The sequence below is a fragment of the Rhinopithecus roxellana genome, chromosome 6, assembly GCF_007565055.1.
Source record: "Rhinopithecus roxellana isolate Shanxi Qingling chromosome 6, ASM756505v1, whole genome shotgun sequence".
In the NCBI taxonomy this organism is placed as follows: Eukaryota; Metazoa; Chordata; class Mammalia; order Primates; family Cercopithecidae; genus Rhinopithecus; species Rhinopithecus roxellana.
This window is the reverse complement of record NC_044554.1, coordinates 152,804,692-152,827,703: the sequence shown is the minus strand read 5'-3', so window position 1 is coordinate 152,827,703 and position 23,012 is coordinate 152,804,692. Positions and strand designations below refer to the sequence as shown.

Sequence of the window (23,012 nt, the reverse complement as noted above, 5' to 3'; positions counted from 1 at the left end):
TTTTGTCATAATTGCTTCCCTTTTTATTTTTATTTTTAAATAAGAGAAAAAAAATTCCCAACAAGTCCTTCTTAGGTTTAGTAGCAGTCCCTCCCTCACTTTCCACCATGAGGCAAACACTGCAGCAGGGATGTACATCATTTTCCCTCTTTAAATAACATCTTTAATTTATAAGTCATTATAAAAGTATCAAAATATAGACCTATATATATTTTAAAAAATGAAAGTCACCATCATCTCCAATAGCATTTCTCAGAGGTGACTTCTATAAATAATCCAGCATATATTCTGCTGGACCTTTTTAAAAAAAAAAAAAAAATTTTTTTTCAATAGCTTTTGGGAAACAGGTGGTTTTTGGTGACATGGATAAGTTCTTCAGCGGCAGTTACTGAGATTTTGGTGCACCCATCACCAGAGCAGTGTCAAGTGTACCCAATGTGTAGTCTTTTATCCCTCACCCCACCCCTTGCTTCCCCCGAGTCCCCACAGTCCATGGCATTCTTATGCTTCACATCCTGGTAGCTTAGTTCCCACTTACAAGTGAGAACATACAATATTTGGTGTCTACTGGATCTTTTGTTATCCAATGTCAGACACATATATAGACACGGATATCATTATATACATAGATACCATGATGGTCAGTATTGAGTATCAACTTGATTGGATTGAAGGATGCAAAGTATTGTTCCTGGGTGTGTCTGTGAGGGTGTTGCCAAGGGAGATTAACATTTGAGTCAGTGGACTGGGAGAGGGCGACCCACCCTCAATCTGTGTGCGTACCATCTAATCAGCTGCCAGCAAGCTAGAATAAAAGCAGGCAAAAGAATGTGGAAGGACTAGACTGGCTGAGTCTTCCGGCCTCCATCTTTCTCCTGGCTGGATGCTTCCTGCCCTTGAACGCCGGACTCCAAGTTCTTCCGTTTTTGGACTCTTGGGTCTACACCAGTGGTTTGCCAGGGGACCTTGGGCCTTCAGCCACAGATTGAAGGCTGCACTGTCAGCTCTCCTACTTTTGAGGTTTTGGGACTCTGACTGGCTTCCTTGTTCCTCAGCTTGCAGATGGCCTATTGTGGGGTCTCACCTTGTGATCATGTGGGTCAGTACTCCTTCATCAACTCCCTTTCATATATACATCTGTTTGTTTGTTTATTTATTTATTTATTTATTTATTTATTTTTTGAGACAGGGTCTCGCTCTGTCGCCCGGGCTGGAGTGCTTTGGCACAATCTCGACTCACTGCAAGCTCCGCCTCCCGGGTTCACGCCATTCTCCTGCCTCAGCCTCCCGAGTAGCTGGGACTACAGGTGCCCGCCACCATGCCGGCTAATTTTTTGTATTTTTGGTAGAGATGGGGTTTCACTGTGTTAGCCAAGATGGTCTTGATCTCCTGACCTCGTGATCCGCCCACCTCGGCCTCCCAAAGTGCTGGGATTACAGGTGTGAGCCACTGCACTCAGCCACATCTATCCTATTAGTTCTGTCCCTCTGGAAAACCCTGACAGATGCTCTTGAGTTGTTTTTATAAAAATGGAATTATTCTGGGACTCTATCTATACTGAACAATAAAATGTGGCACCATTTTTCCATCTCAGTGCATAAAGACCTACTCTATTGTTTTGAAAAGCTTCTAGTTCTCATATGTATTAACCAGTTCTTTAGAGACAGATACTTTGTCTCCCATCTTGCCATTATAAAGCAATGCAGCTATAAGCAGTCTTGTACCGAGCTCCCTTCTACAAGCTAAACCTCTAGAGCAGTGGTCCCCAACCTTTTTGGCACCAGGGACTGGTTTGGTGCAAGACAATTTTTCCATGGACTGGAGGGTCAGGGGGCTGATTTTAGGATGAAACTGTTTTACCTCAGACCATCAGGCATTAGATTCTCGTAAGGAGCATGTGCCCTAGATCCCTCGCATGTGCAGTTCTCAATAGGGTTTGTGCTCCTATGAGAATCGAATGCTGCCACTGATCTGACAGGAGCCAGAGCTCAGGCTGTAATGCTCCCTCACTCTCCACTCACCTCCTGCTGTGGGGCTGGGTTCCTAACAGGCCACAGACCAGTACTGGTCCATGGCCGGGGGCTTGGGGACCCCTGCTCCAGAAGCGGCATTATCACTCTGCCAAAGGACTGCACAATGTTTTCTTACCTTCCCTTCATCAAACTGTCCCCTAGAAATGTTTTGCCAATGAGAGTTCCCATGAAGAGGGTTCAAGTGCACACTTTTTGCACCCCCTTGCTGACACTGGTTTCTGCTGACATGGAACACCTATGATCATATGGCTGGACATGGGTTTTCTACCTTTTTTCTCATACACGTCAAGGCTGAACTGTTACAACACTGAGGGCCCATGGTGGCAGAGAGTGAGACACACAGAAACTAGAGAACGACCCACAGTTTTCCTGAGTTCAACAGCTTTTAGGAAAAAGAGAGGGCAAACAGCTGTCTTGAGGAGCTCTGGGTGCCTTGTGCAACACTATTTAGTCCTCATCTGAGTTTCCCAAAGTTTCCCCAGGCCAGCCATCTGCAAATAGCATTAGTGAAAATGTGAATAATTTCCTTCTAAATACATGTATTTTATGTCAACTCTATTATTGGAGTAAAAGAAAACAGAGAACTGTAGTTAATTAAAAACTAATCTACAACTTGCATGCAAATATATTTCAGTGTTTAAATATAAACACAGTGTCAAATATTTAAGGAATAATCAAGCTATACAATTAAGCCACTTGTAAATGGGATCATTTAAACATAGTGCTCACCAACTGCCAGGCACAGATTAAGCACTAGATGAATATTGATCCCTCTTTCCCTTCCTCCCCTATCTGAGTTCCCCATCTGCTTCCCCCATTCCGGCAGACTTTCATGTCCCAGCAGTCTACAGGGGTTTCAGGCTGATCACAACTGAAATGGAGAGTGAAGGCCAAGGAGATAAGGAAGGTCCCAAACCTGGCAGAAAGCTTTGTCAAGAAACTTCCTACTCTAAATGTAAACACTAGGTAAATATTAGTCATTCTTCACTTTCCCCTCCTATCTGAACTCCCCATTTGCTTCCCTGTCGGGACAGAAAGCACAGCTTCTGTTTTGTGTCAAGGTTGAAGCAGAGTGGCCCTGTCCGAGGTTTCCTGCCAGTGCATCATCAGCCTGGCTTAGATCTTGTACTAGATGGAGAGTGTTGTTTTGATGAGTGGGAAAATAGATGAGAGAGTCACTTTCATAACTTCCTCCCACTCAACTCCTGCTGTGACAGACACAATAAATGGTAAGTCAAGGTCCAGATGGGGAAATCCAGCACCCCCTCTTCTGCACCCCACCTCTCAGTCTGAGTGCTCACAAGTGACCTGAAGTCAGTTCAATGTCTGCTGTTTTGTTTAGTATGCAAAGTTCATTGCCATACTTCCTGAATTTGCCTTCGTATCCCTTCTTGTGTGGGTAAAACAGTGCTCTGCCTACTCTGCAAACAGCATGGACCCAAACATGACACTGTTAGAGCTATGCAAATCCAGGGAGCTCTCCCGACACTCTACAGCACAAAGCCTCTGCAACTTTCACATATTCAGGCTCTACGTGGTGGTCTAGGGAAAAATGAACTCTCGCATCAAGGCTCATTGTTAGCTTGGAGAAAAAAGGTTATGAAAATTATTTTTATGTTCCAGCAACTTACAGTTGTTTCAAGAGAGTGAAACCCACAGAAATAAAGAAGATCCCAATTCTGGTAGAAAGCTATGCTAAGAACTGAGTTCTTCCTATTGCAAATGTCAGCCTACCATTCATTTCATATAATTTCCTGATAAGATCGACATAAGATGCTTAGAACTTTTCTGTCCTAAATTTATATAACAATGTTAAAGGTGAGTATGTGAATTTCATATATATTCACAAACGATTAAACCATTTTCTAAATTATTACAAAGTAACATTTTCTGTAAATCCTGACTGAATTCAAACCATGGAGCACACATTCATAGGATAATCATTCTATAATCAACAATTATTTTAGTTTCCTTGTGAGCAAAGCTGTAAATACTATGTCACAGAACTATTTTTCACTCACGACTCAGTATTTAACAATGTTGTCTTAATACCATATGTGTCACTGAAATATATGGTGGGCGAGTATGATCAAGCCACAAATATAACAATCTCTTGAACACTTTTGTTTAGTTACAGAGTAGTAAGAATTTTAAAAACATTATTATTCCACAAAATAGTGTTTATTTCTGATAAAATTCTTCCTGTACTGTGCTCTTCATGAAGTGAATGTTTTGGCACTTTAAAAGCAGGCTATTGTCACCTGCTGTCCAGTCACTTACATGCCACATTTCTAGATAGCTTTAGACTCACATCTGCTTTGAAGATCTTACTGTCACTTGGAGCTATACTCAGCTTAGTAAACATCTCTGTGGAAATAGAAACTTTTAAAAACTATAAACCCAAGAGAATGTGGGTCACAGTAAAGTTCTTTTCCCATTCAAATAAGATGTAAAACGCCGGGAAAGAAAAGTTTCATTCTGAGTTGATGCTGACAGGGTATCCCATCCATCGACAGGACATGGTGTAGCACAGAGACCTGGTACGGATAATGAGGCCCCTGGTGCTCGGCTGCCTGACTTCACCAAAAGAGACTCCCTATTACTTGGTTTCAGACCCTGGAAGTCTTTTGAAATAAAATACATCCAACTTTAAATAGAATTTTTTTTTTAAACATCAAAAGCAAATATGAACAATTTGGGAGATTATCAACTAGTGCCAATAAAAATCTCTTTAAGGTAGCATACACATACAAATCATTATTTTTTAAAAAAGATATTTATAAAGACTAAAAAACAAAGTCTCCAAATCATTATCTAAAAAGTTTTTTCAGGCCAGGCATGGTGGCTCAAACCTGTAGTCCCAGCACTTTGGGAGGCCAAGGCATGAGTAGCACTTGAGGCCAGGAGTTTGAGACCAGCCTGGCCAACATGGCAAAACCCCATCTCCACTAAAAACACAAAAATTAGGTGGAGGCTGCAGTGAGCCCAGATTATGCCACTGCACTTCAGCCTGGGTGACAGAATGAGAGCCTGTTTAAAAAAAAAAAAAAGTTTTTCCACGTATACTTTATGTTATATACACACCCCTGTTACGAGCAAAGTATTTGCCATGTGCTTGAATTAACCTTCGTGTCTTCTGATTATAAAATGTTAACTGTGTTGATACTCACTTAGATCTTCTTACACACCATGACTCTTCTAGAATGTAATAGTTCACTTTTAACTTCATCAGTTCTTGCTTCACTTCTTCAGCTGCTTTCCGACTATACATTGAGTATACTATTTTCGTTCTGGCTCTTTAAAAAAAATAATTGGGCACAAAATTTTCAAGATTAAAACGATATAATCAACACATTTGGAAGAAAGCACTGAATTAGACTAGATGACGATGAAGAGGAATCCAGTCAGGAGGAAATTCCCCATGGAAGTTCTGGCTAAGGGACATCAGTGAGGTCAAAAGCAGAAGGAGGACAAGTCGTGGGAGATGAGGGTCACCTTTAACGCACCCCTACATTTCCAAACTTGGTCATCTTTGTGTTTGTTCACCTATTTATTTGTCTTAAATTCTTCACTACTCCATCATATGTAAGAGTGTGGTACCCTGTGTGTGAACACGGATGAACTACAGCAAACACAGCTACAGGACTACTCTGAAGCTGCAACAGTACCAACTTCGACATCAACAGTAATTCACATTAAATACTTCTTCATTTTATTTCTAGATTTAAGAAAAACTAAACTTATTTAACAAAATTGGTCTGTAAATTAGCTTGATGAGATTGATTTTTCAATGAAAAAGCTTATTTGTAAATGTACATGCTATTGTCATGCAAAAGAAGATGCTAATAAGATTCACCTAATCAGGAGGGTGGAGCAAGATGGCCAAATAGGAACAGCTCCAGTCTCCAGCTCCCAGCGCGAGCGACACAGAAGACAGGTGATTTCTGCATTTTCAACTGAGGTACTGGGTTCATCTCACTAAGGAGTGCCGGACAATCGGTGCTGGTCAGCTGCTGCAGCCTGACCAGCGAGAGCTGAAGCAGGGTGAGGCATTGCCTCACCTGGGAAGCGCAAGGGAGAAGGGAATCCCTTTTCCTAGCCAGGGGAACTGAGACACACAACACCTGGAAAATCGGGTAACTCCCACCCCAATACTGCGCTGTACCAAGGGTCTTAGCAAACGGGCACACCAGGAGATTATATCCCACACCTGGCCGGGAGGGTGCCATGCCCGCCCATGGAGCCTCCCTCATTGCTAACACAGCAGTCTGCGATCTAACCGCAAGGCAGCAGCGAGGCTGGGGGAGGGGCGCCCGCCATTGCTGAGGCTTAAGTAGGTAAACAAAGCTGCTGGGAAGCTCGAACTGGGTGGAGCTCACAGCAGCTCAAGGAGCCCTGCCTGTCTCTGTAGACTCCACCTCTGGGGATAGGGCACAGCTAAACAACAACAACAACAACAACAACAACAACAACAACAACAATAAAGCAGTAGAAACCTCTGCAGACGAAAACGACTCTGTCTGACAGCTTTGAAGAGAGCAGTGGATCTCCCAACACGGAGGTTGAGATCTGAGAATGGATGGACTGCCTGCTCAAGTGGGTCCCTGACCCCTGAGTAGCCTCACTGGGAGACATCCCCCACTAGGGGCAGACTGACACCCCACACCTCACACGGTGGAGTACACCCCCTAGAAGAAGCTTCCAAAGCAAGAATCAGACAGGTACACTCACTGTTCAGCAATATTCTATCTTCTGCAGCCTCTGCTGCTGACACCCAGGCAAACAGGGTCTGGAGTGGACCTCAAGCAATCTCCAACAGACCTACAGCGGAGGGTCCTGACTGCTGGAAGGAAAACTAACAAACAGGAAGGACACCCACACCAAAACCCCATCAGTACGTCACCATCATCAAAGACCGGAGGCAGATAAAACCACAAAGATGGGGAAAAAGCAGGGCAGAAAAGCTGGAAATTCAAAAAATCAGAGCGCATCCCCCCTGCAAAGGAACACAGCTCATCACCAGCAACGGATCAAAGCTGGACAGAGAATGACTTTGACGAGATGACAGAAGAAGGCTTCAGACCATCAAACTTGTCAGAGCTAAAGGAGGAATTACGTACCCAGCGCAAAGAAACTAAAAGTCTTGAAAAAAGAGTGGAAGAATTCATAACTAGAATAATTAATGCAGAGAAAGCCATAAACGAACTGACAGAGATGAAAACCACGACACGAGAAATACGTGACAAATACACAAGCTTCAGTAACTGACTCGATCAACTGGAAGAAAGAGTATCAGCGATTGAGGATCAAATGAATGAAATGAAGCAAGAAGAGAAATCTAAAGAAAAAAGAAGAAAAAGTAATGAACAAAGCCTGCAAGAAGTATGGGATTATGTAAAAAGATCAAATCTATGTCTGATTGGAGTGCCTGAAAGTGAGGGGGAAAATGGAACCAAGTTGGAAAACACTCTTCAGGATATCATCCAGGAGAACTTCCCCAACCTAGTAGGGCAGGCCAACATTCAAATTCAGGAAATACAGAGAATGCCACAAAGATACTCCTCGAGAAGAGCAACTCCAAGACACATAATTGCCAGATTCACCAAAGTTGAAATGAAGGAAAAAATCTTAAAGGGCAGCCAGAGAGAAAGGTCGGGTTACCCACAAAGGGAAGCCCATCAGACTAACAGCAGATCTCTTGGCAGAAACTCTACAAGCCACAAGAGAGTGGGGGCCAATATTCAACATTCTTAAAGAAAAGAATTTTAAACCCAGAATTTCATATCCAGCCAAACTAAGTTTCATAAGTGAAGGAGAAATAAAATCCTTTACAGATAAGCAAATGCTTAGAGATTTTGTCACCACCAGGCCTGCCTTACAAGAGACCCTAAAGGAAGCACTAAACATGGAAAGGAACAACCGGTACCAGCCATTGCAAAAACATGCCAAAATGTAAAGACCATCGAGGCTAGGAAGAAACTGCATCAAATAACGAGCAAAATAACCAGTTAATATCATAATGGCAGAATCAAGTTCACACATAACAATATTAACTTTAAATGTAAATGGACTAAATGGTCCAATTAAAAGACACAGACTGGCAAACTGGATAAAGAGTCAGGACCCATCAGTTTGCTGTATTCAGGAGACCCATCTCACATGCAGAGACATACATAGGCTCAAAATAAAGGGATGGAGGAAGAGCTACCAAACAAATGGAGAACAAAAAAAGGCAGGTGTTGCAATCCTAGTCTCTGATAAAACAGACTTTAAACCATCAAAGATCAACAGAGACAAAGAAGGCCATTACAACAAAGAAGAAAACCTAGGTAATACCATTCAGGACATAGGCATGGGCAAGGACTTCATGTCTAAAACACCAAAAGCAACGGCCACAAATGCCAAAATTGACAAATGGGATCTAATTAAACTAAAGAGCTTCTGCACAGCAAAAGAAACTACCATCAGAGTGAACAGGCAACCTACAGAACGGGAGAAAATTTTTGCAATCTACTCATCTGACAAAGGGCTAATATTCAGAACCTACAAAGAAGTCAAACAAATTTACAAGAAAAAAAAAAAACAACCCCATCAAAAAGTGGGCAAAGGATATGAACAGACATTTCTCAAAAGAAGACATTCATACAGCCAACAGACACATGAAAAAATGCTCATCATCACTGGCCATCAGAGAAATGCAAATCAAAACCACAATGAGATACCATCTCACACCAGTTAGAATGGCAATCATTCAAAAGTCAGGAAACAACAGGTGCTGGAGAGGATGTGGAGAAATAGGAACACTTTTACACTGTTGGTGGGACTGTAAACTAGTTCAACCATTATGGAAAACAGTATGGCGATTCCTCAAGGATCTAGAACTAGAAGTACCATATGACCCAGCCATCCCACTACTGGGTATATACCCAAAGGATTATAAATCATGCTGCTATAAAGACACATGAACACGTATGTTTATTGTGGCACTATTCACAATAGCAAAGACTTAGAATCAACCCAAATGTCCATCAGTGACAGACTGGATTAAGAAAATGTGGTACATGTACACCATGGAACACTATGCAGCCATGAAAAAGGATGAGTTTGTGTCCTTTGTAGGGACATGGATGCAGCTGGAAACCATCATTCTCAGCAAACTATCGCAAGAACAGAAAACCAAACACCGCATGTTCTCACTCATAGGTGGGAACTGAACAATGAGATCACTTGGACTCGGGAAGGGGAACATCACACACCGGGGCCTATCATGGGGAGGGGGGAGGGGGGAGGGATTGCACTGGGAGTTATACCTGATGTAAATGATGAGTTGATGGGTGCAGCACACCAACATGGCACAAGTATATATACGTAACAAACCTGCACGTTATGCACATGTATCCTAGAACTTAAAGTACAATCGTAACAAAAAAAAAGAATAACTGAGCTACTAAAAAAAAATTCACCTAATTACTTAGAAAATGAATAGCTTCACCTGCCTTAGAAACTGCATGAAAAATTAAATTAAAAAAAAGATATTTTCTAAAGTCTCAAAAAAATCTAAAAAAAAAGAAAACACCCAAGATCATTCTAACAGTCTATACTGGTGAAAACCAGAATAAACTCCTCTTTGAATGGGATTCTATTTCAAATCATTTCTCCAAACTCAAGAAAAATCACCTATGAGAAAACCTTAATAAACACCCTAAGCTAAACTCTTCAGGGAGTTACAGGATGAAAAGAACTTAGACATTTTAGAGCCCTGTTAACCTGCGGGAAAGTGCTATCGTATGACTTCTTTTTTCTGCCTGGTAGAGAGGATGGCCCCCAATTTTGTCGCTTTCCTGCCCTGTGAAGCCTTAACGGATTTGTTTAGAGCTTAGCAGTCTTATTTCAGCCTTCTGCTCCCCGACTCGATAAGCCTCAGTTCATCATATCCTTTTGGAACATTCCTCATTCCTTTGCTGGCGTCCTCCACTCACTGTCCCTTTGCATGGAAGGCTTGTTTTGATGATGCAAGACTGTGCACTGACCTCAAGCCTGCGTCTTCATAATGTGGATGATTCACAATGGGCCGAAGCGCAGAGAGCTTAACACTTGCCATCGTGGGCATGGCACCCGCAAACACTGCATCTGGAAAGCAAGAGGAAGGTCTCAGGAACACACTCAGTAAGGTGAGAAGGGGTCTCCTTCAAGTTTAAATCAATTATTTCACAGGTAACAGAGTGGAGGCCCAGCAGGTTCATGACTTCAAGATTCAATGGCAGAACTAGAATGAAGTCAGATGGCTGATAAAGGAGCAGTTGGCAGCCAGGTCTGTGTAAACTATTTTCCTTGCAAAATAGAGCTTCATCATCTCATTATTAAAGATTTCTTTCTTTCTTTCAAGAAAAAAATCTTAGAAATCTTTCCTGAATCTAGAAAAGAAGTATCAAATGGACTAGGAAAGCTTTATAGTAACAAGAAATTCTAGAAGATGATTTAGCATTCAAAAATTTGACACTCAGATGCAACAAAGACTCCCTTTCCACACGTGAGTAAAATATCACATTCTAGGAGTTTATTTCAAGAAGGAATGTGAAGGACTAATATTAAAAATTCATTAAGAAAATAAGCACAGTAAAAATTATTTTAAATGTGGCATTTATGACTGTGAATAAATTTTGAAAAAATTAAAATCTATAAAAAATGGCACAATAAATTACTAAGAACATATGTATAACATTTCCCCAGAAAACCATTTAAACAGGATTGATATTTCCTTTGTTTTAGATATTCTAAACGCAACATTGCTTAGAAAGAGTAAGATCAGTGGAAGTAACTAGGGTTTAAGAGTTTGCAGTGGTATACAAAATTGTGGGAAAAACAGCTAAAAAATATGGCTTTTTTTTAATTTTATTTTACCTGGTTTAGTACTATATTTGATCCACTCTATAAGTTCTTCTTGTGGCAAATTGCTGAACTCTCCTACAATATTCCACTGGGTTTGCAGATTTGCTGAACCTTGTATTGACATTGCTGCTAATATAGCAAAAACAACAGCACCAGGATGTACTTTGCAAAAGAGCCATCCAAATAGCTGAAACCAAAGTAAGAATACATTGGTAATTGTTAGTATAAAGTAGTATGCATCTGTTATGCAAAACCTCTTCCCAGAGAAGAATGTGGCCTCTGCTAGAGTCCCAAAAAAAGGATTAATTATCCTAAAGAAAAAGCCCCAAAATAATAATCTTTGGGATCAAAAGAATTCTACCATCAGCCTCATATAAGTGGAACACAATGTAGGAAGCTCTTTTCTCAACCTGCTTTCTCTACTCCCAGATTCAAGTAAAGCCACAACCACCGACGCAATTTACAAGGCCCAGTGCAAAACAAAAATGTGGGGTCTCTTGTTAAAAAATTATTAAGACGTTCAAAACAGCAGCAGCAAACATTCAACCAAGTTCAGGGTCCTTCTGAATGCAAGGTCCTGTGTGACCAGCAGGAACCCCACATTTGCAAAACCTGCCCTAGTGACACTTTCTATTAGGTTGCTGCAAAAGTAATTGCGTGTTTTGCTATTTTGACAAAACCTGCAATTACTTTTGCACCAACCTATATCATCAGTCATGCTGTGGGATAAAGACTCAAGATTAAAGGCTTCCAACCAACCTCTTCTCCTGTGCCAGCCTAAAGGGGTCAGAAAGGAGGAAAGTAGTGCCTTTCTAACATAATCAACATTCTGCTTGGGAACCTCGAGGCTGGCTACTTTTTTCCACATTTAAATAGTCCACACTCCATAACAACACTTTGTTCTCTTGATCTTTCTCTACATGTCTACAGAGCTAGATTTCAAGTTTTTTGAGGGCTTATAAACACTGGCTTTTGACTTTTCTGTCCACTACTCTATCCTCCATCCCTAGAGTGCACAGTGTAGGTGCTTAGTGACTATCTGCTACGTTTAAGGGAGGTGCTGCTGTTGTACGTAGGCTGGTTGACTGATGGAAAGGTGACACTATGAAGAAGCATAAATCTATGAATACAGATCAAGGAGGCAGTTATCCAGGAAAAATTAGCAGCAAACCACCAAGGAAGGCTTAAACTAGATTTTAAAAAGCACAAGTCAAGAATGTACATACAAATGTGTACCAAATGAAAAAAAAAAAGTTTAAGTTTGATACAAAAAAAACCATATAATTTTCAAGCACTTATAACGTGAAATTGTTAGAATTCTTTGCGATATGAATGCCAAAACAAAAAAAAAAAAAGTTACTATTTGTACAATTAAGCTCTGCTTTCTATCAGCACCTGCAGTAATCACCCATGAACTCAGTCTGTACTAAATCAGTGTTTGTTGTACACCAACAACTATTTTAAAGTCTTTCTAAAGATAGAAAATGATCAGCTTTGGCCCTTACCCTTTAAGAAAGATAAGTACAAAACCATGAAGAGCTTTAACTATAATCACTTAAAAGACTTTGTAATTCATTATTTTAGGGCCACTCAATAATAAAGGCTAAAATTATTATAGTAGCTATACTCCAACATAACATGTTACCTGTCTTGAGCAGATCAGTGATGCCATAACACACATGTGTGGTGTCAAGAAGAGTTTTAGTCTCATAATTAAAATACCAAGGGCTGTATATGCTAACAATTGCAATGCATGATAAACCAGCTGAAAGAAAGAAGAAAATATTTTTTACTCCTACTGTTAGTGAAGTTTAAGAATACTAAGCTGGCAATATGTAGAAAGGGTATGTTCTCCTTAGTAACAAAAAGGACTACTACTTAGGTTTCTGAAATTTCTAAATCAATTCTTAAAGTTCACTTTCAAACTGTTCCATTTTAGTGGAAGGCTAAAATTATAAAGTCATTAAGGCAAGTGCGTCTGTGATTCTCTGAGTCAAACCTGTAGTTAATAAAGCCCACATTTTTGAATCTACCTTGATGCTACCATCAGACCAAGAAAAGACAGTGGTAAAAGAAATGACTGCTGCCTCAAGATTTGAGGGCTCCATTTTGGAACTGCCCTTAAAACCAGACTGGACCACCAGGAGATGGGAGCAGTAACCAACCACATCTCTAAGGCCTCCAGCAAGGTGAGCAGAGAGGAAAGTGATTTCCAATTGTGCAACAGACATCTCATATGTATGTCTAAATGGGCTCCAGAAATCAACTGTCAGAGCAGAACAAATGAGTTTCCTAGTTAATTTTAACAAATGAATGCTCAGTGAATCTGCATGTAGCATTCTCACAAAAAACACATACCAGGTTATTTTCAAGATGATTGCTGACAACTGCCAACAAAGTTAGAAACTGGAACTAGAAAGGAAAGTCCAAATGCATGCAACTTTAAGATAAGTAAAATTATAGTGATATTAAGTCTTTACCTCTCCATGATCAAACTGGTGTTTTCTGGAACAGAAAAAAAGTATATTGCTATCAACTCATTATTGAAGCACTTCATATATTTGCATTTTCATCTTGTAAACAGGAGTTTTACAACTTCTGTAACATTCTCTCAGGACACATAGAGGCAAATCAAAATAACTAAAAGTCCCATGCCAAAACTAGTGCTATACTCTTCTAAGAAAGTTAATGAGGAAGGACCATGTTGTGTTATATCCTATTTGACTAGATGGGTATTTATCAGGACAACAAAGGCACACGGTGCTGTCCCAGCTCCCTCACTAGTGATACCCCAGCAAAGCACGGAATGAAAAAAATCTTCGAGATTTTCACTAGGCAACCAAGCACAGATGACAAGTAAGTGATTATATGTGTAAATCTGAGTTCAAGGGAGAAGTCTGGGTCAGAGACGGGAATGTGTGAGTTGACAACACACACCTTCTCTTTCTTAAGCACTGATATGTTCCCAAGACCCAGAGTAAGACCTGGCACTTAGAGCTCAACATTCAATAAACTGTTAATCCAGGTAGCATATAATCTAATTTGAGAATCTGGCCTCAAAAAGACTGATATATTGGCAAACTCAGGACACATAAGGGGGTAGTGAAGGAGATGAAACAGTTCTTTCTTTATTCTTTTTTCACACCAAGTTAAAACTATCAGTTACCATTTGTTGAGTACTTACAATGTTAATATGCTTAGCACATTCCATTCACTCTAATCCTACAACCATTTATTACCCCAATTTACAGCCAAGGAAAGGAAGTCACAGAGCTACTAAGTAGCAGCCAGGACTATATTCTGACTGACTTCAGAACCAATATACTTTTTACTACATCATGCTGCCTCTATCCCACTTTACTTCCTGGATCTTTGAGTCAAGAGAATATTGGCATTCACGTCTTTCATAGTTAAAATTTATGTCCTACTCTTCCCCTTTGTACACGGGCTTTCGTAGTTATGCAAAATAAAATGTCAACACGCCACTCCTCTTCCAAAAAAGAGCTCTGATCCTATTTGAACGGAAAACCCCATGAAACTCAATGGTTCCCTGTAATTATTTCTATAGGCAAGTCATTATTCCTGAAGGGAGAGCTTTGTTTCTGTGAAAAGTTCTACCTTCCTCTTCCAGAGTTGCATACTAGAGCTGAAACTTCGTAGCTTCTTCCTCAGCTCTTCAAACATAATTGCACCTCAAATGAAGAAAAACTTTGGCATTGTACACCAGAACCTTTTCTTTCCCCCTGAGTCCTCAACTCAAATGTTACAGGTATAAACAAGGGCATAGTTACAGCAAATTGTTTCTAAATGAGAACAAGGATTCTCTCAGGAGTATGTGCAATAATTTATCATTATGTTGGCAGAGACTTGGAGGTGAGGGAATAAGGGTGTGTATATTCAAATTATAAAATATAGGGTCATCCCTATAATCCCAGAACTTTGGGAAGCTAAGACAGGCAGGTCACGAGGTCAGGAGTTCAAGACCAGCCTGGCCAATATGGTGAAATCCCGTCTCTACTCTACTAAAAATACAAAAATTAGCCAGGCATGGTGGTGGTCACCTAGCTATTCAGGAGGCTGAGGCAGATGAATCGCCTGAACCCGGGAGGCGGAGGTTGCGGTGAGCCGAGATTGTGCCACTGCACTCCTCCAGCCGGTGCAACACAGCGAGGATCTGTCTCAAAAAAAAAAATATACACACACACACACACACACACACACACACACATAGATACATACATTGAACAATCCTTGTCCTCCAAAAATCCCACAAAAGAATAAAAGCAGAGTTAAAACTACCTTCACTCCACCCTCCAATCCCACACTCTTAATAATTACAGGATTTATCTTTCTAGATCACTTCTATGCACAAACACACAAAAATCTCCAAATTTTAAACAGAAGTATAATTATCCTATACACACACACACACACACACACACACACACTGGCAATTTTAAAAATTCAATAATGTATGTATACTGGACCTATTTCCATAAAGATGGCCTAACATTCCACTCTATGATTGGATCATAGGAGATATTTTGGATGTTTCCATTTCTCACATTACACACAGTACTATCAAAGGCATTTCTCCCCATCATCTCTGTATTTCTGTGAGCATCTCTAGAGGGTAGACTTGCACTGGTGGAACTGCAGGGCTGGAGGACAGGCCCACTATATGTTTTACTGTGTACTGCCAAACTTCCCTCCCATCCACCACCTCCCACTCTGGCAAGCATTGGATATACTATTAATTTTTAGAAATACGAGAAGTGAAAAGGTCTTCACTTTAACCTGAATGTCTTTACCACAGGATCAAGACTACCTTTTCGTGTTCATTAGTCATATGTAAATACTCATTCAACTACTATTTTTTACTATCTTGCAGGCACTGTATATAAACTGTTGAACAAAAATGATCGCTCCCTTCAGGAGACACAGGTCACACATCAACATTTAAGTACAAAGGGTTATAAATGGTAAGAGAGTAAAATAAAGGGTGTGATGGAGGAAAATACCAAGCATGCTATCGGCCTCTCTAACTCTCAGATTATAAACATGCTCTCTTGGTTAATTTTGGGGTTTTATTTTTTTCCTATACCTAATTCTCTGCTTCATCTGAAATTTATTTTCTGTGAAAAGTGAGAAGTATGAATCCAGTTTTATATTTCCCTGCTCATTTCCCAAAAGGCAGTCCACTGGCCCTAAAATCACTCACATAATAATTTACTTTCCCTGCTGAACTGAAGTACAAAACTGTGTCCTTCGAGTGTAGATTATGTGCAGGGCTACTGTCAGATTGTACTGGATGACATCTGAAGGATGAATAAGTGATGTGCTGTGTTCTACACAGATAGGAAATAAGAAGAAATGCCAAGAAGGGAATGGACCACAAAAAAATATATATTATCAAATATTAGGTACACAACATGTAAGTATAAAATTAATACACTGTAAATATCTATTTAATAAATGAACAGAGGAGGTAATAAAATTCTTAATAGCATATTTACCTTGCATGTGTCTGTTGTTTAGCTAAGACACCCCACATATCACTAAGAACCTGTAAACAGATTTTGAAACACTTTAAAAAGGCTGTGTTGGGAAAAACAATATTTTAACTCAACTGTAAAACTTCTAATGAAAATATAAGTATAGAGATAAGAGAGAACTCAGAAAATAATAATCACAACAACATAATCTTATATTTGTGTAGTATCTGATCAAAGCTAATATTCAATAGCCCTGTTGGGTAGATGATATCATCCTCATTTTGTAAATGAGCAACAAGCTCAGATGGATTCAACGATTGCCCTGTAGGCAGACAACTACTAAGAAGCACTGCAGTCTTGAAACCAGATCTTCTGGCTTCAAATTCACATTCAGTGCTACTTCCACCATGCCAACGTTGTTGGCAACACCTCTCCTTAACAGTACACACAGAAAACTGGAGAGTTGGCTCAAAGGTTGATAATCACCGCTAGAAGCATTCAAAACACAGTCACTGTGCTTTCATACTTAGCAATAACGGGAGGTCATCTAATCTAAAATCCTATCTCCAGTAAAATATTCTCTAAAACACTGCTGACAGGTTGTAATCCAGCCCTTAGAAGAACTACTCAGCTGCTGCTTGAATCTATAACACTTTCCTTATCAGTCGAGATCAGTTCTGGTCAAAAGTCCTACTGCCTGGAATTGGCCATGATCCTAAGGAGCCAGATTGTGTGTAACCTTATTTTCAAGGGGCAGGCTTTTAACACATTTCAAAATAATTATCCGCTTTCCATCTGAATCTTTTCTTCTTTAAACGAAACAGCCTAGCTAATGGTTTTCATCATCTTTCACCACTCAGGATCCTGTCTTTTGCATATGTTCTGGATGGCCAATGCTTAGTATGTTTTGAGTACCCAGTAGGTGCACATCCACATAAAGTGTATAAAAGTGCAAAGCACACACAAAGCCTGGCACACAGCAGGAACTATTAACTGATTAGAGATGAAAAGTGCTGTTGGAGTACACAGCTGAATACCAGATGTAGCCCTATGACAGGGAAGGTGCAGAGCCCGAGTCTCACTCTTCCCTAGATTTTAAGTGGACATGATGTGAGGCTCCTAACAACATCTTTCATCTTTCAGTTCCGTATGTTAAAATGGGGATAACATTTGTCTACCCGACAGGGCTGTCGAATAACCAATTTAAATACTCATGTGAAAATGTTCCATACAAAGCAGAGTACAAATACATAATATGAACAATTGTTATCATACAGAATAGTCTACAAATAAATGAAATTGTGTTAACACAGAAATCACTGGCTACAGATCAGGAAACTTTTAAGGTCTGTCATTTCTTTTTCCATCACAGATTAATTTCTACTCATTCTCTTAAGACACATTTGGTTACAGAGAGCACAATTCTTGAAAGAAAAAAAGAAAGGGAAAATCACACTTCCTTTGACCTTATTTATATCTGGGCTTAGAATTTTATTATCAAAGCCAAGTTGGGGACCTAAACATTTTATCTAGTTCGTCAACACATTGCAAATACTCCGTATTTTTCTTTCTGATTAATAATAAACACAGGAGTTACTGCACACTGCACAAATCACTTAGAAAGGTATATATTAAATATTTTAGGGAAATATTACATTAAAGGTAGAAGCCAGTAATAATTTACACACACAAGTTGTATCTGGGTCAATATGGTCTCTGATCATGTCTTCCAAAATACATGACTATCTAAACTTGAGCCATCCTTTTCTGATGTCTGTTTTATGCTAGCAGATAGAATATTTTGAAGATATATAAATGTCTATCAAAAACTATCATTAAAAAAACATAGAACATGTTATAGTAAGCCCATACAAAACATTGTATCATATTAATATGTGGCCAAGTATATGCAAGTACTATGTAAAAACAACAAAATACTCTATTATAAGAAAGAGCTCTTAAGTGATAGACATACCTTTCTAACAATAGCAATAAACACTACAAGAACAACCGGAAGCAATAATGTCTTTGTGTATCTCAGTGGAGTCTGAAATTCAAAGAGATGTTTTGTTGAAAGAAATATTTTAACCAAACAAAATTTCATTTCAAATAATGAAATAGGTAAATTTCTGAAAGTAGAGAAATATGAACATTCACCAATCTACCCACTGCCTGCCATCATAAAAATGAAGGTGCATTTCCACAGAAATGAACGGCCCCAACATGCTGAGATGGAACACTAAAAATACGGTACCTAAACCCCTGTAAATGTGACATGTTACTGAAGAGATTACTGTTCACTTTTTGCATGCTACTTATCTAACTAGAGAGACCAACTTAATAGTCATCTAAGGTACGTAAAGCTCCTTTAAATGGAATAAGCTTTTCCTGTATATTTTGTGGGGGATAAAAATATTATCCTTGAAACACACGCGCACACACATTCTCTTTCTCTCATGCATAAACAAAATAATGATCGACGTTTGAGGGGAACAAAAGACTTTTACATTTTCTTTAGTAGCAGAAAAAAATAGAAATAAGTTTAATAACAAAGCCCTACACATTGTGATCCTGTGCACCTCTCAGTTATCTCTCCACCCAAAAAAAAAACACTGTTAAAATTTTGCTCTTTTACACTTTACTTTTATGTGTGTTAATTATGGCTTAATAAGACTATATCATTTTATTCACTCCATTATATATCTTAAGCATCTTTCCATGTCAGTATGATATCATGTTAGGAAATAGCACGTTATGGGTATTGTATGGGTGTACCACACAATACACTGTATGGGTGTACTATAATTGGAACATATGTTCCCTGAACTGACACTACTCTGTCTCTACAGCACCGTCCCGATGAATTCAGATACATACAGTGATGCGGAATGGCATGTGGAAACAGCTTTGCTATTTTCTTCAAATTAGCTGAAACCATACTATGCCTCAATAAATTATTTCTTTCATCACATAACTTATGTTTAATACTCTCAGGTTGTAGCAGTATGTATGATGTTCTCAGTAACGTTAAAGAACTTCCACCACATTCTAACTCTCTAATATTTGAAGGAGTCTTGATCCCCTATGAACATGCATTTCAATGTCTTGCAACATATGCTTCGTTTGTTTGTTTCAGCAGGTTTAACACTAAAACTCATATATCTTTGTCAGTCATTGTGTGTCAAAACCATTTGCCGGAACACAATAAATGAAGACTGACAGGCCACTGGAGTAAAGAGTACCTCTGCAGAACACACTCAACTCCCAACGGCTGGTAGATAAAAGTTTCCTGTGTGGTGCCCTGGCATCCACTGGTCTGGAACTCTGGACACTGGGCTAACACAGTGGGATCATGAGGGAAACTAACATGTCAATAGAGTATTGTTGGCCAGTTTCATATACACACACACCACTCTGAAGGAGTGACACAGATAATGTAATTAATCAGTACACATTGATGGTGTTAAAAATGCACATATATACATGTCTGTTGAACTAAACCAGCTCATAAAGTATTGCAAATTAATATTTTATTTATTTAAATATTTATATATTTAAAATATCAAAGTACCTTCCTATGTATTACCTCATTTTGTCTTCACAATATCTGTTTATGGCATGCTACTAGAAACTAGTAAACTATAACACAAGGAATGAGAGTTGCTTGTTCAAGAACATCAAGCAAAATTGCAGGCTTCTGTCTCACAAAACTACTCTCTGCTTTCCTTCTAAATCTCTGAATACAGTTTTAGAAAGAAAAATGCTGTTGGAATGAAAAGCCTGGACTTGATGTTTCAAAACAAATATCTATTTAAATAACCACAAAATGAGTGGAAATGTAAGAGTTTGAGAGCTTGACTAAATTAATGCTATCACAGAAAAATGGCAACTTGAAATGCCTCTGTATTTACTCACCTAGAAAACCACTGCTCGTCTGAATGTGTTATTTCTAAATTATCAAAATGAGTAAAGGCCATATATTCCAGGGAGCTGCACTAATGTAAATAGAAAAATCTTCCTCTAAGCTGCCAGATTTTCCTTTTCCATCAAACTGAGATAACAGCACATAAAGAGTCTGATAAAAGATGAGCACCCTTTATGAAAAATGTATGGACCAAAACCTTAGGAAACAGAACTAGAAATCACATCTTACCTCTTTTTCCATAAAGTCAAACTCCGCTGCACAAGTATACAATAAAGTATCAAAATCCTTATAACTGAAGAATTTTGACGTTAATAAGTTGCCAATATGAGCCTGGTAAGAAATAAAGTTACCATTACATTAAGCCATACACTGCAATAATATATTTTAATTTCAATAGTATCTGAAAATAGTTTTCATTACATTACGCAGTCTACTGTTTCCATACCAAGGTTGCTTTTGTTAAAGAAGGAAATGCTATACCCTCCACCTTCACAGTTCCCTTCTTTTGCTGAAAAGTGATAGCTCCAATGACACCCTACCTTCCACACTCATCAACATCCCAAAAGCTTTTTCCTTTGGGTTTTCCCAGTTTACAGGCTACACAGTATCTCCCTTGCTGGAGCCTACCAGCAGCTCTGGGCTTGAGAACACATACAGACATCTCTTAATCATAAAAGCACAATGGGCTATGGGGTAAAGAAAAGGAAATACTAATTCTGAAAAGGAGATTGAAAAGAGTACTTGAGTGAAGTAGAAATGGGCAGGCATTGGAACAAAAGGTACTTTTTGACTGATAATCACCTCTCACATAATTATTCACATGTTATCAAGCATTCTCACTCACACTGCCACATTACCTCCCACAAAAAGCCATGTGAGGAAGGTGGAATTATTTTCACTTTATAAACAAGAAAACTAGGGCACAAAGACAGAATACATTTGCCAAATGTTCAAGTTCCCTATGGTCTACAAAAGCAATGACCAAAGAAAAGAGGAGAAATTATATCTAGGACAAACCATGACTAAATTCTGTATGATATCTACATGAAGCAGAAGGAACAGGGTAAGAGTAGGAACTAGATGGTGGCAGGTATGTGATGAAGCATTTCAAAATACTGTGTCTTCTTGGGAGAAGAAATGTATGCTGATAAGTTTAAGAAATCAATAGGAAGAATATACGGCACCTAAAATAGCAGAAGAAAACAAATCCCCAAACAAAATGAAAGAAGTCCTAGTATTATAACAATTAGCATATATGTAAAGAGCATAAATTCACTAATTAAGGGGCAGATGCTCAAATTGGACTTAAGGGGAAAAAATCTAATATTATGTTGTCACCAAAAGAAATACTTAAAAGTATGCTGAAAGGTTGAAAATAGAAGAATGGAAGAAGATATACCATGTAAGTTTAAAACAAATCTGTTAGCAATTATGTCTCACAAAACTGAATTCAAGCAAAAAATACATGAAAAGAAACAACAACTATATTATTTATATTATATATATTTAAAAAAGCAAGATTATACATATTGCCAACAAAAAAGCAAGATTATACATATTGCCAACATATCTGCAGTTAAAAACATAGATGCAAAGTACACAGAATAAGAACTGACAAAAACTAAAGGAAGAAATAGAAAAGTTGACAGTGTTCATTGAAAATGTTAAACACTGCCTCCTTGAATAAAAAAGGTGACAAACGTTAACATAAAAGGTGAATACAATCAACTAGCTCACAGAGAATATAAACTTCACAAAGAGAATACACATTATCCTTGAACACAAGTGAAATATTTTTGAATATTCACATACCACGCAACAATAAATTCCAAATATATACATATATTTGATTATAAATGCAATAAAACTAGAAAATAACTAAAAATTGCTTTAAAATTTTTTTGATTAGAAATTAAATATCATAAAACTTAACTTTTAAAAAAATCACAAATAGCCAATGTATAAGATACATAAAGAAGTACTACACACTTATAAGAAAATTTTAGCTTTAAAAGCATTGATCAGAAAATAAGAGAGGTGAAAACAACAGAGCTAAGCATTTCCCTTGGGCATCAGAAGAGAGGAAACAAAAAGATCTAAGAATAAAGACAGGAATTGGTGACAAAGAGAAACACAACAAAACCAAAGAGGACTTTAAAAAGGTATAACTTTAAAAACATTAAAACAACAAACCTCTAGAGCAAGTCCAATGAAGGAAATAAAAGATGCAAACAAAAAGCAAAACGAAAAAGGGAGAAATAACTATGGACTCAACATAATTAACATAAGAAGAGGAGGCTACACAATTTGCTAATAAATTGTAAAACCTAAGTAAAATGGATACATTTCTGGAAAACCATAAAACACCAACAAAAATAAATAGAAAACTTGAATAGAACAAAAAGCATTCAAATATCTGAAAGAGAAATCAAGTATTTTCCCTCCCAAAAAGCCCTAGATTGAGATGGTTAACACAGATGAATTATTAAACTTTCAAAAAAAAACTTTCCCAAGTTGCCAGAAAGTAGGAAAGAAAACAAAACAAAACCAAAAAAAAACAAAAACAAAAAACAAAAACCACAACAGCTCTTCATGGGAGACCAATATTAATTCCAAATCCAAACAAGGAGAAGCCAACCAGAGAACAAAAAGATCACTTCCCATATATG

At 38.5% G+C, this 23,012-nt stretch overlaps 1 protein-coding gene across 2 annotated transcripts in view; it reads right to left on the bottom strand.

Moving 5' to 3' along the window:
- LOC104675229 (probable C-mannosyltransferase DPY19L1) overlaps positions 1 to 23,012 on the bottom strand; it is a 110,154-nt gene that overhangs the window by 3,983 nt on the left and 83,159 nt on the right. For both annotated transcript variants that reach the window (XM_030933080.1, XM_030933081.1), the window contains 8 exons: positions 20,572 to 20,673; positions 18,394 to 18,465; positions 16,440 to 16,489; positions 13,404 to 13,428; positions 12,569 to 12,688; positions 10,936 to 11,110; positions 10,065 to 10,164; positions 5,205 to 5,330 (listed from right to left, as the gene is read on the bottom strand). In XM_030933080.1, coding sequence (XP_030788940.1) covers positions 5,205 to 5,330; positions 10,065 to 10,164; positions 10,936 to 11,110; positions 12,569 to 12,688; positions 13,404 to 13,428; positions 16,440 to 16,489; positions 18,394 to 18,465; positions 20,572 to 20,673 — 770 coding nt within the window. The remainder of the gene's footprint in view (positions 1 to 5,204; positions 5,331 to 10,064; positions 10,165 to 10,935; positions 11,111 to 12,568; positions 12,689 to 13,403; positions 13,429 to 16,439; positions 16,490 to 18,393; positions 18,466 to 20,571; positions 20,674 to 23,012) is intronic.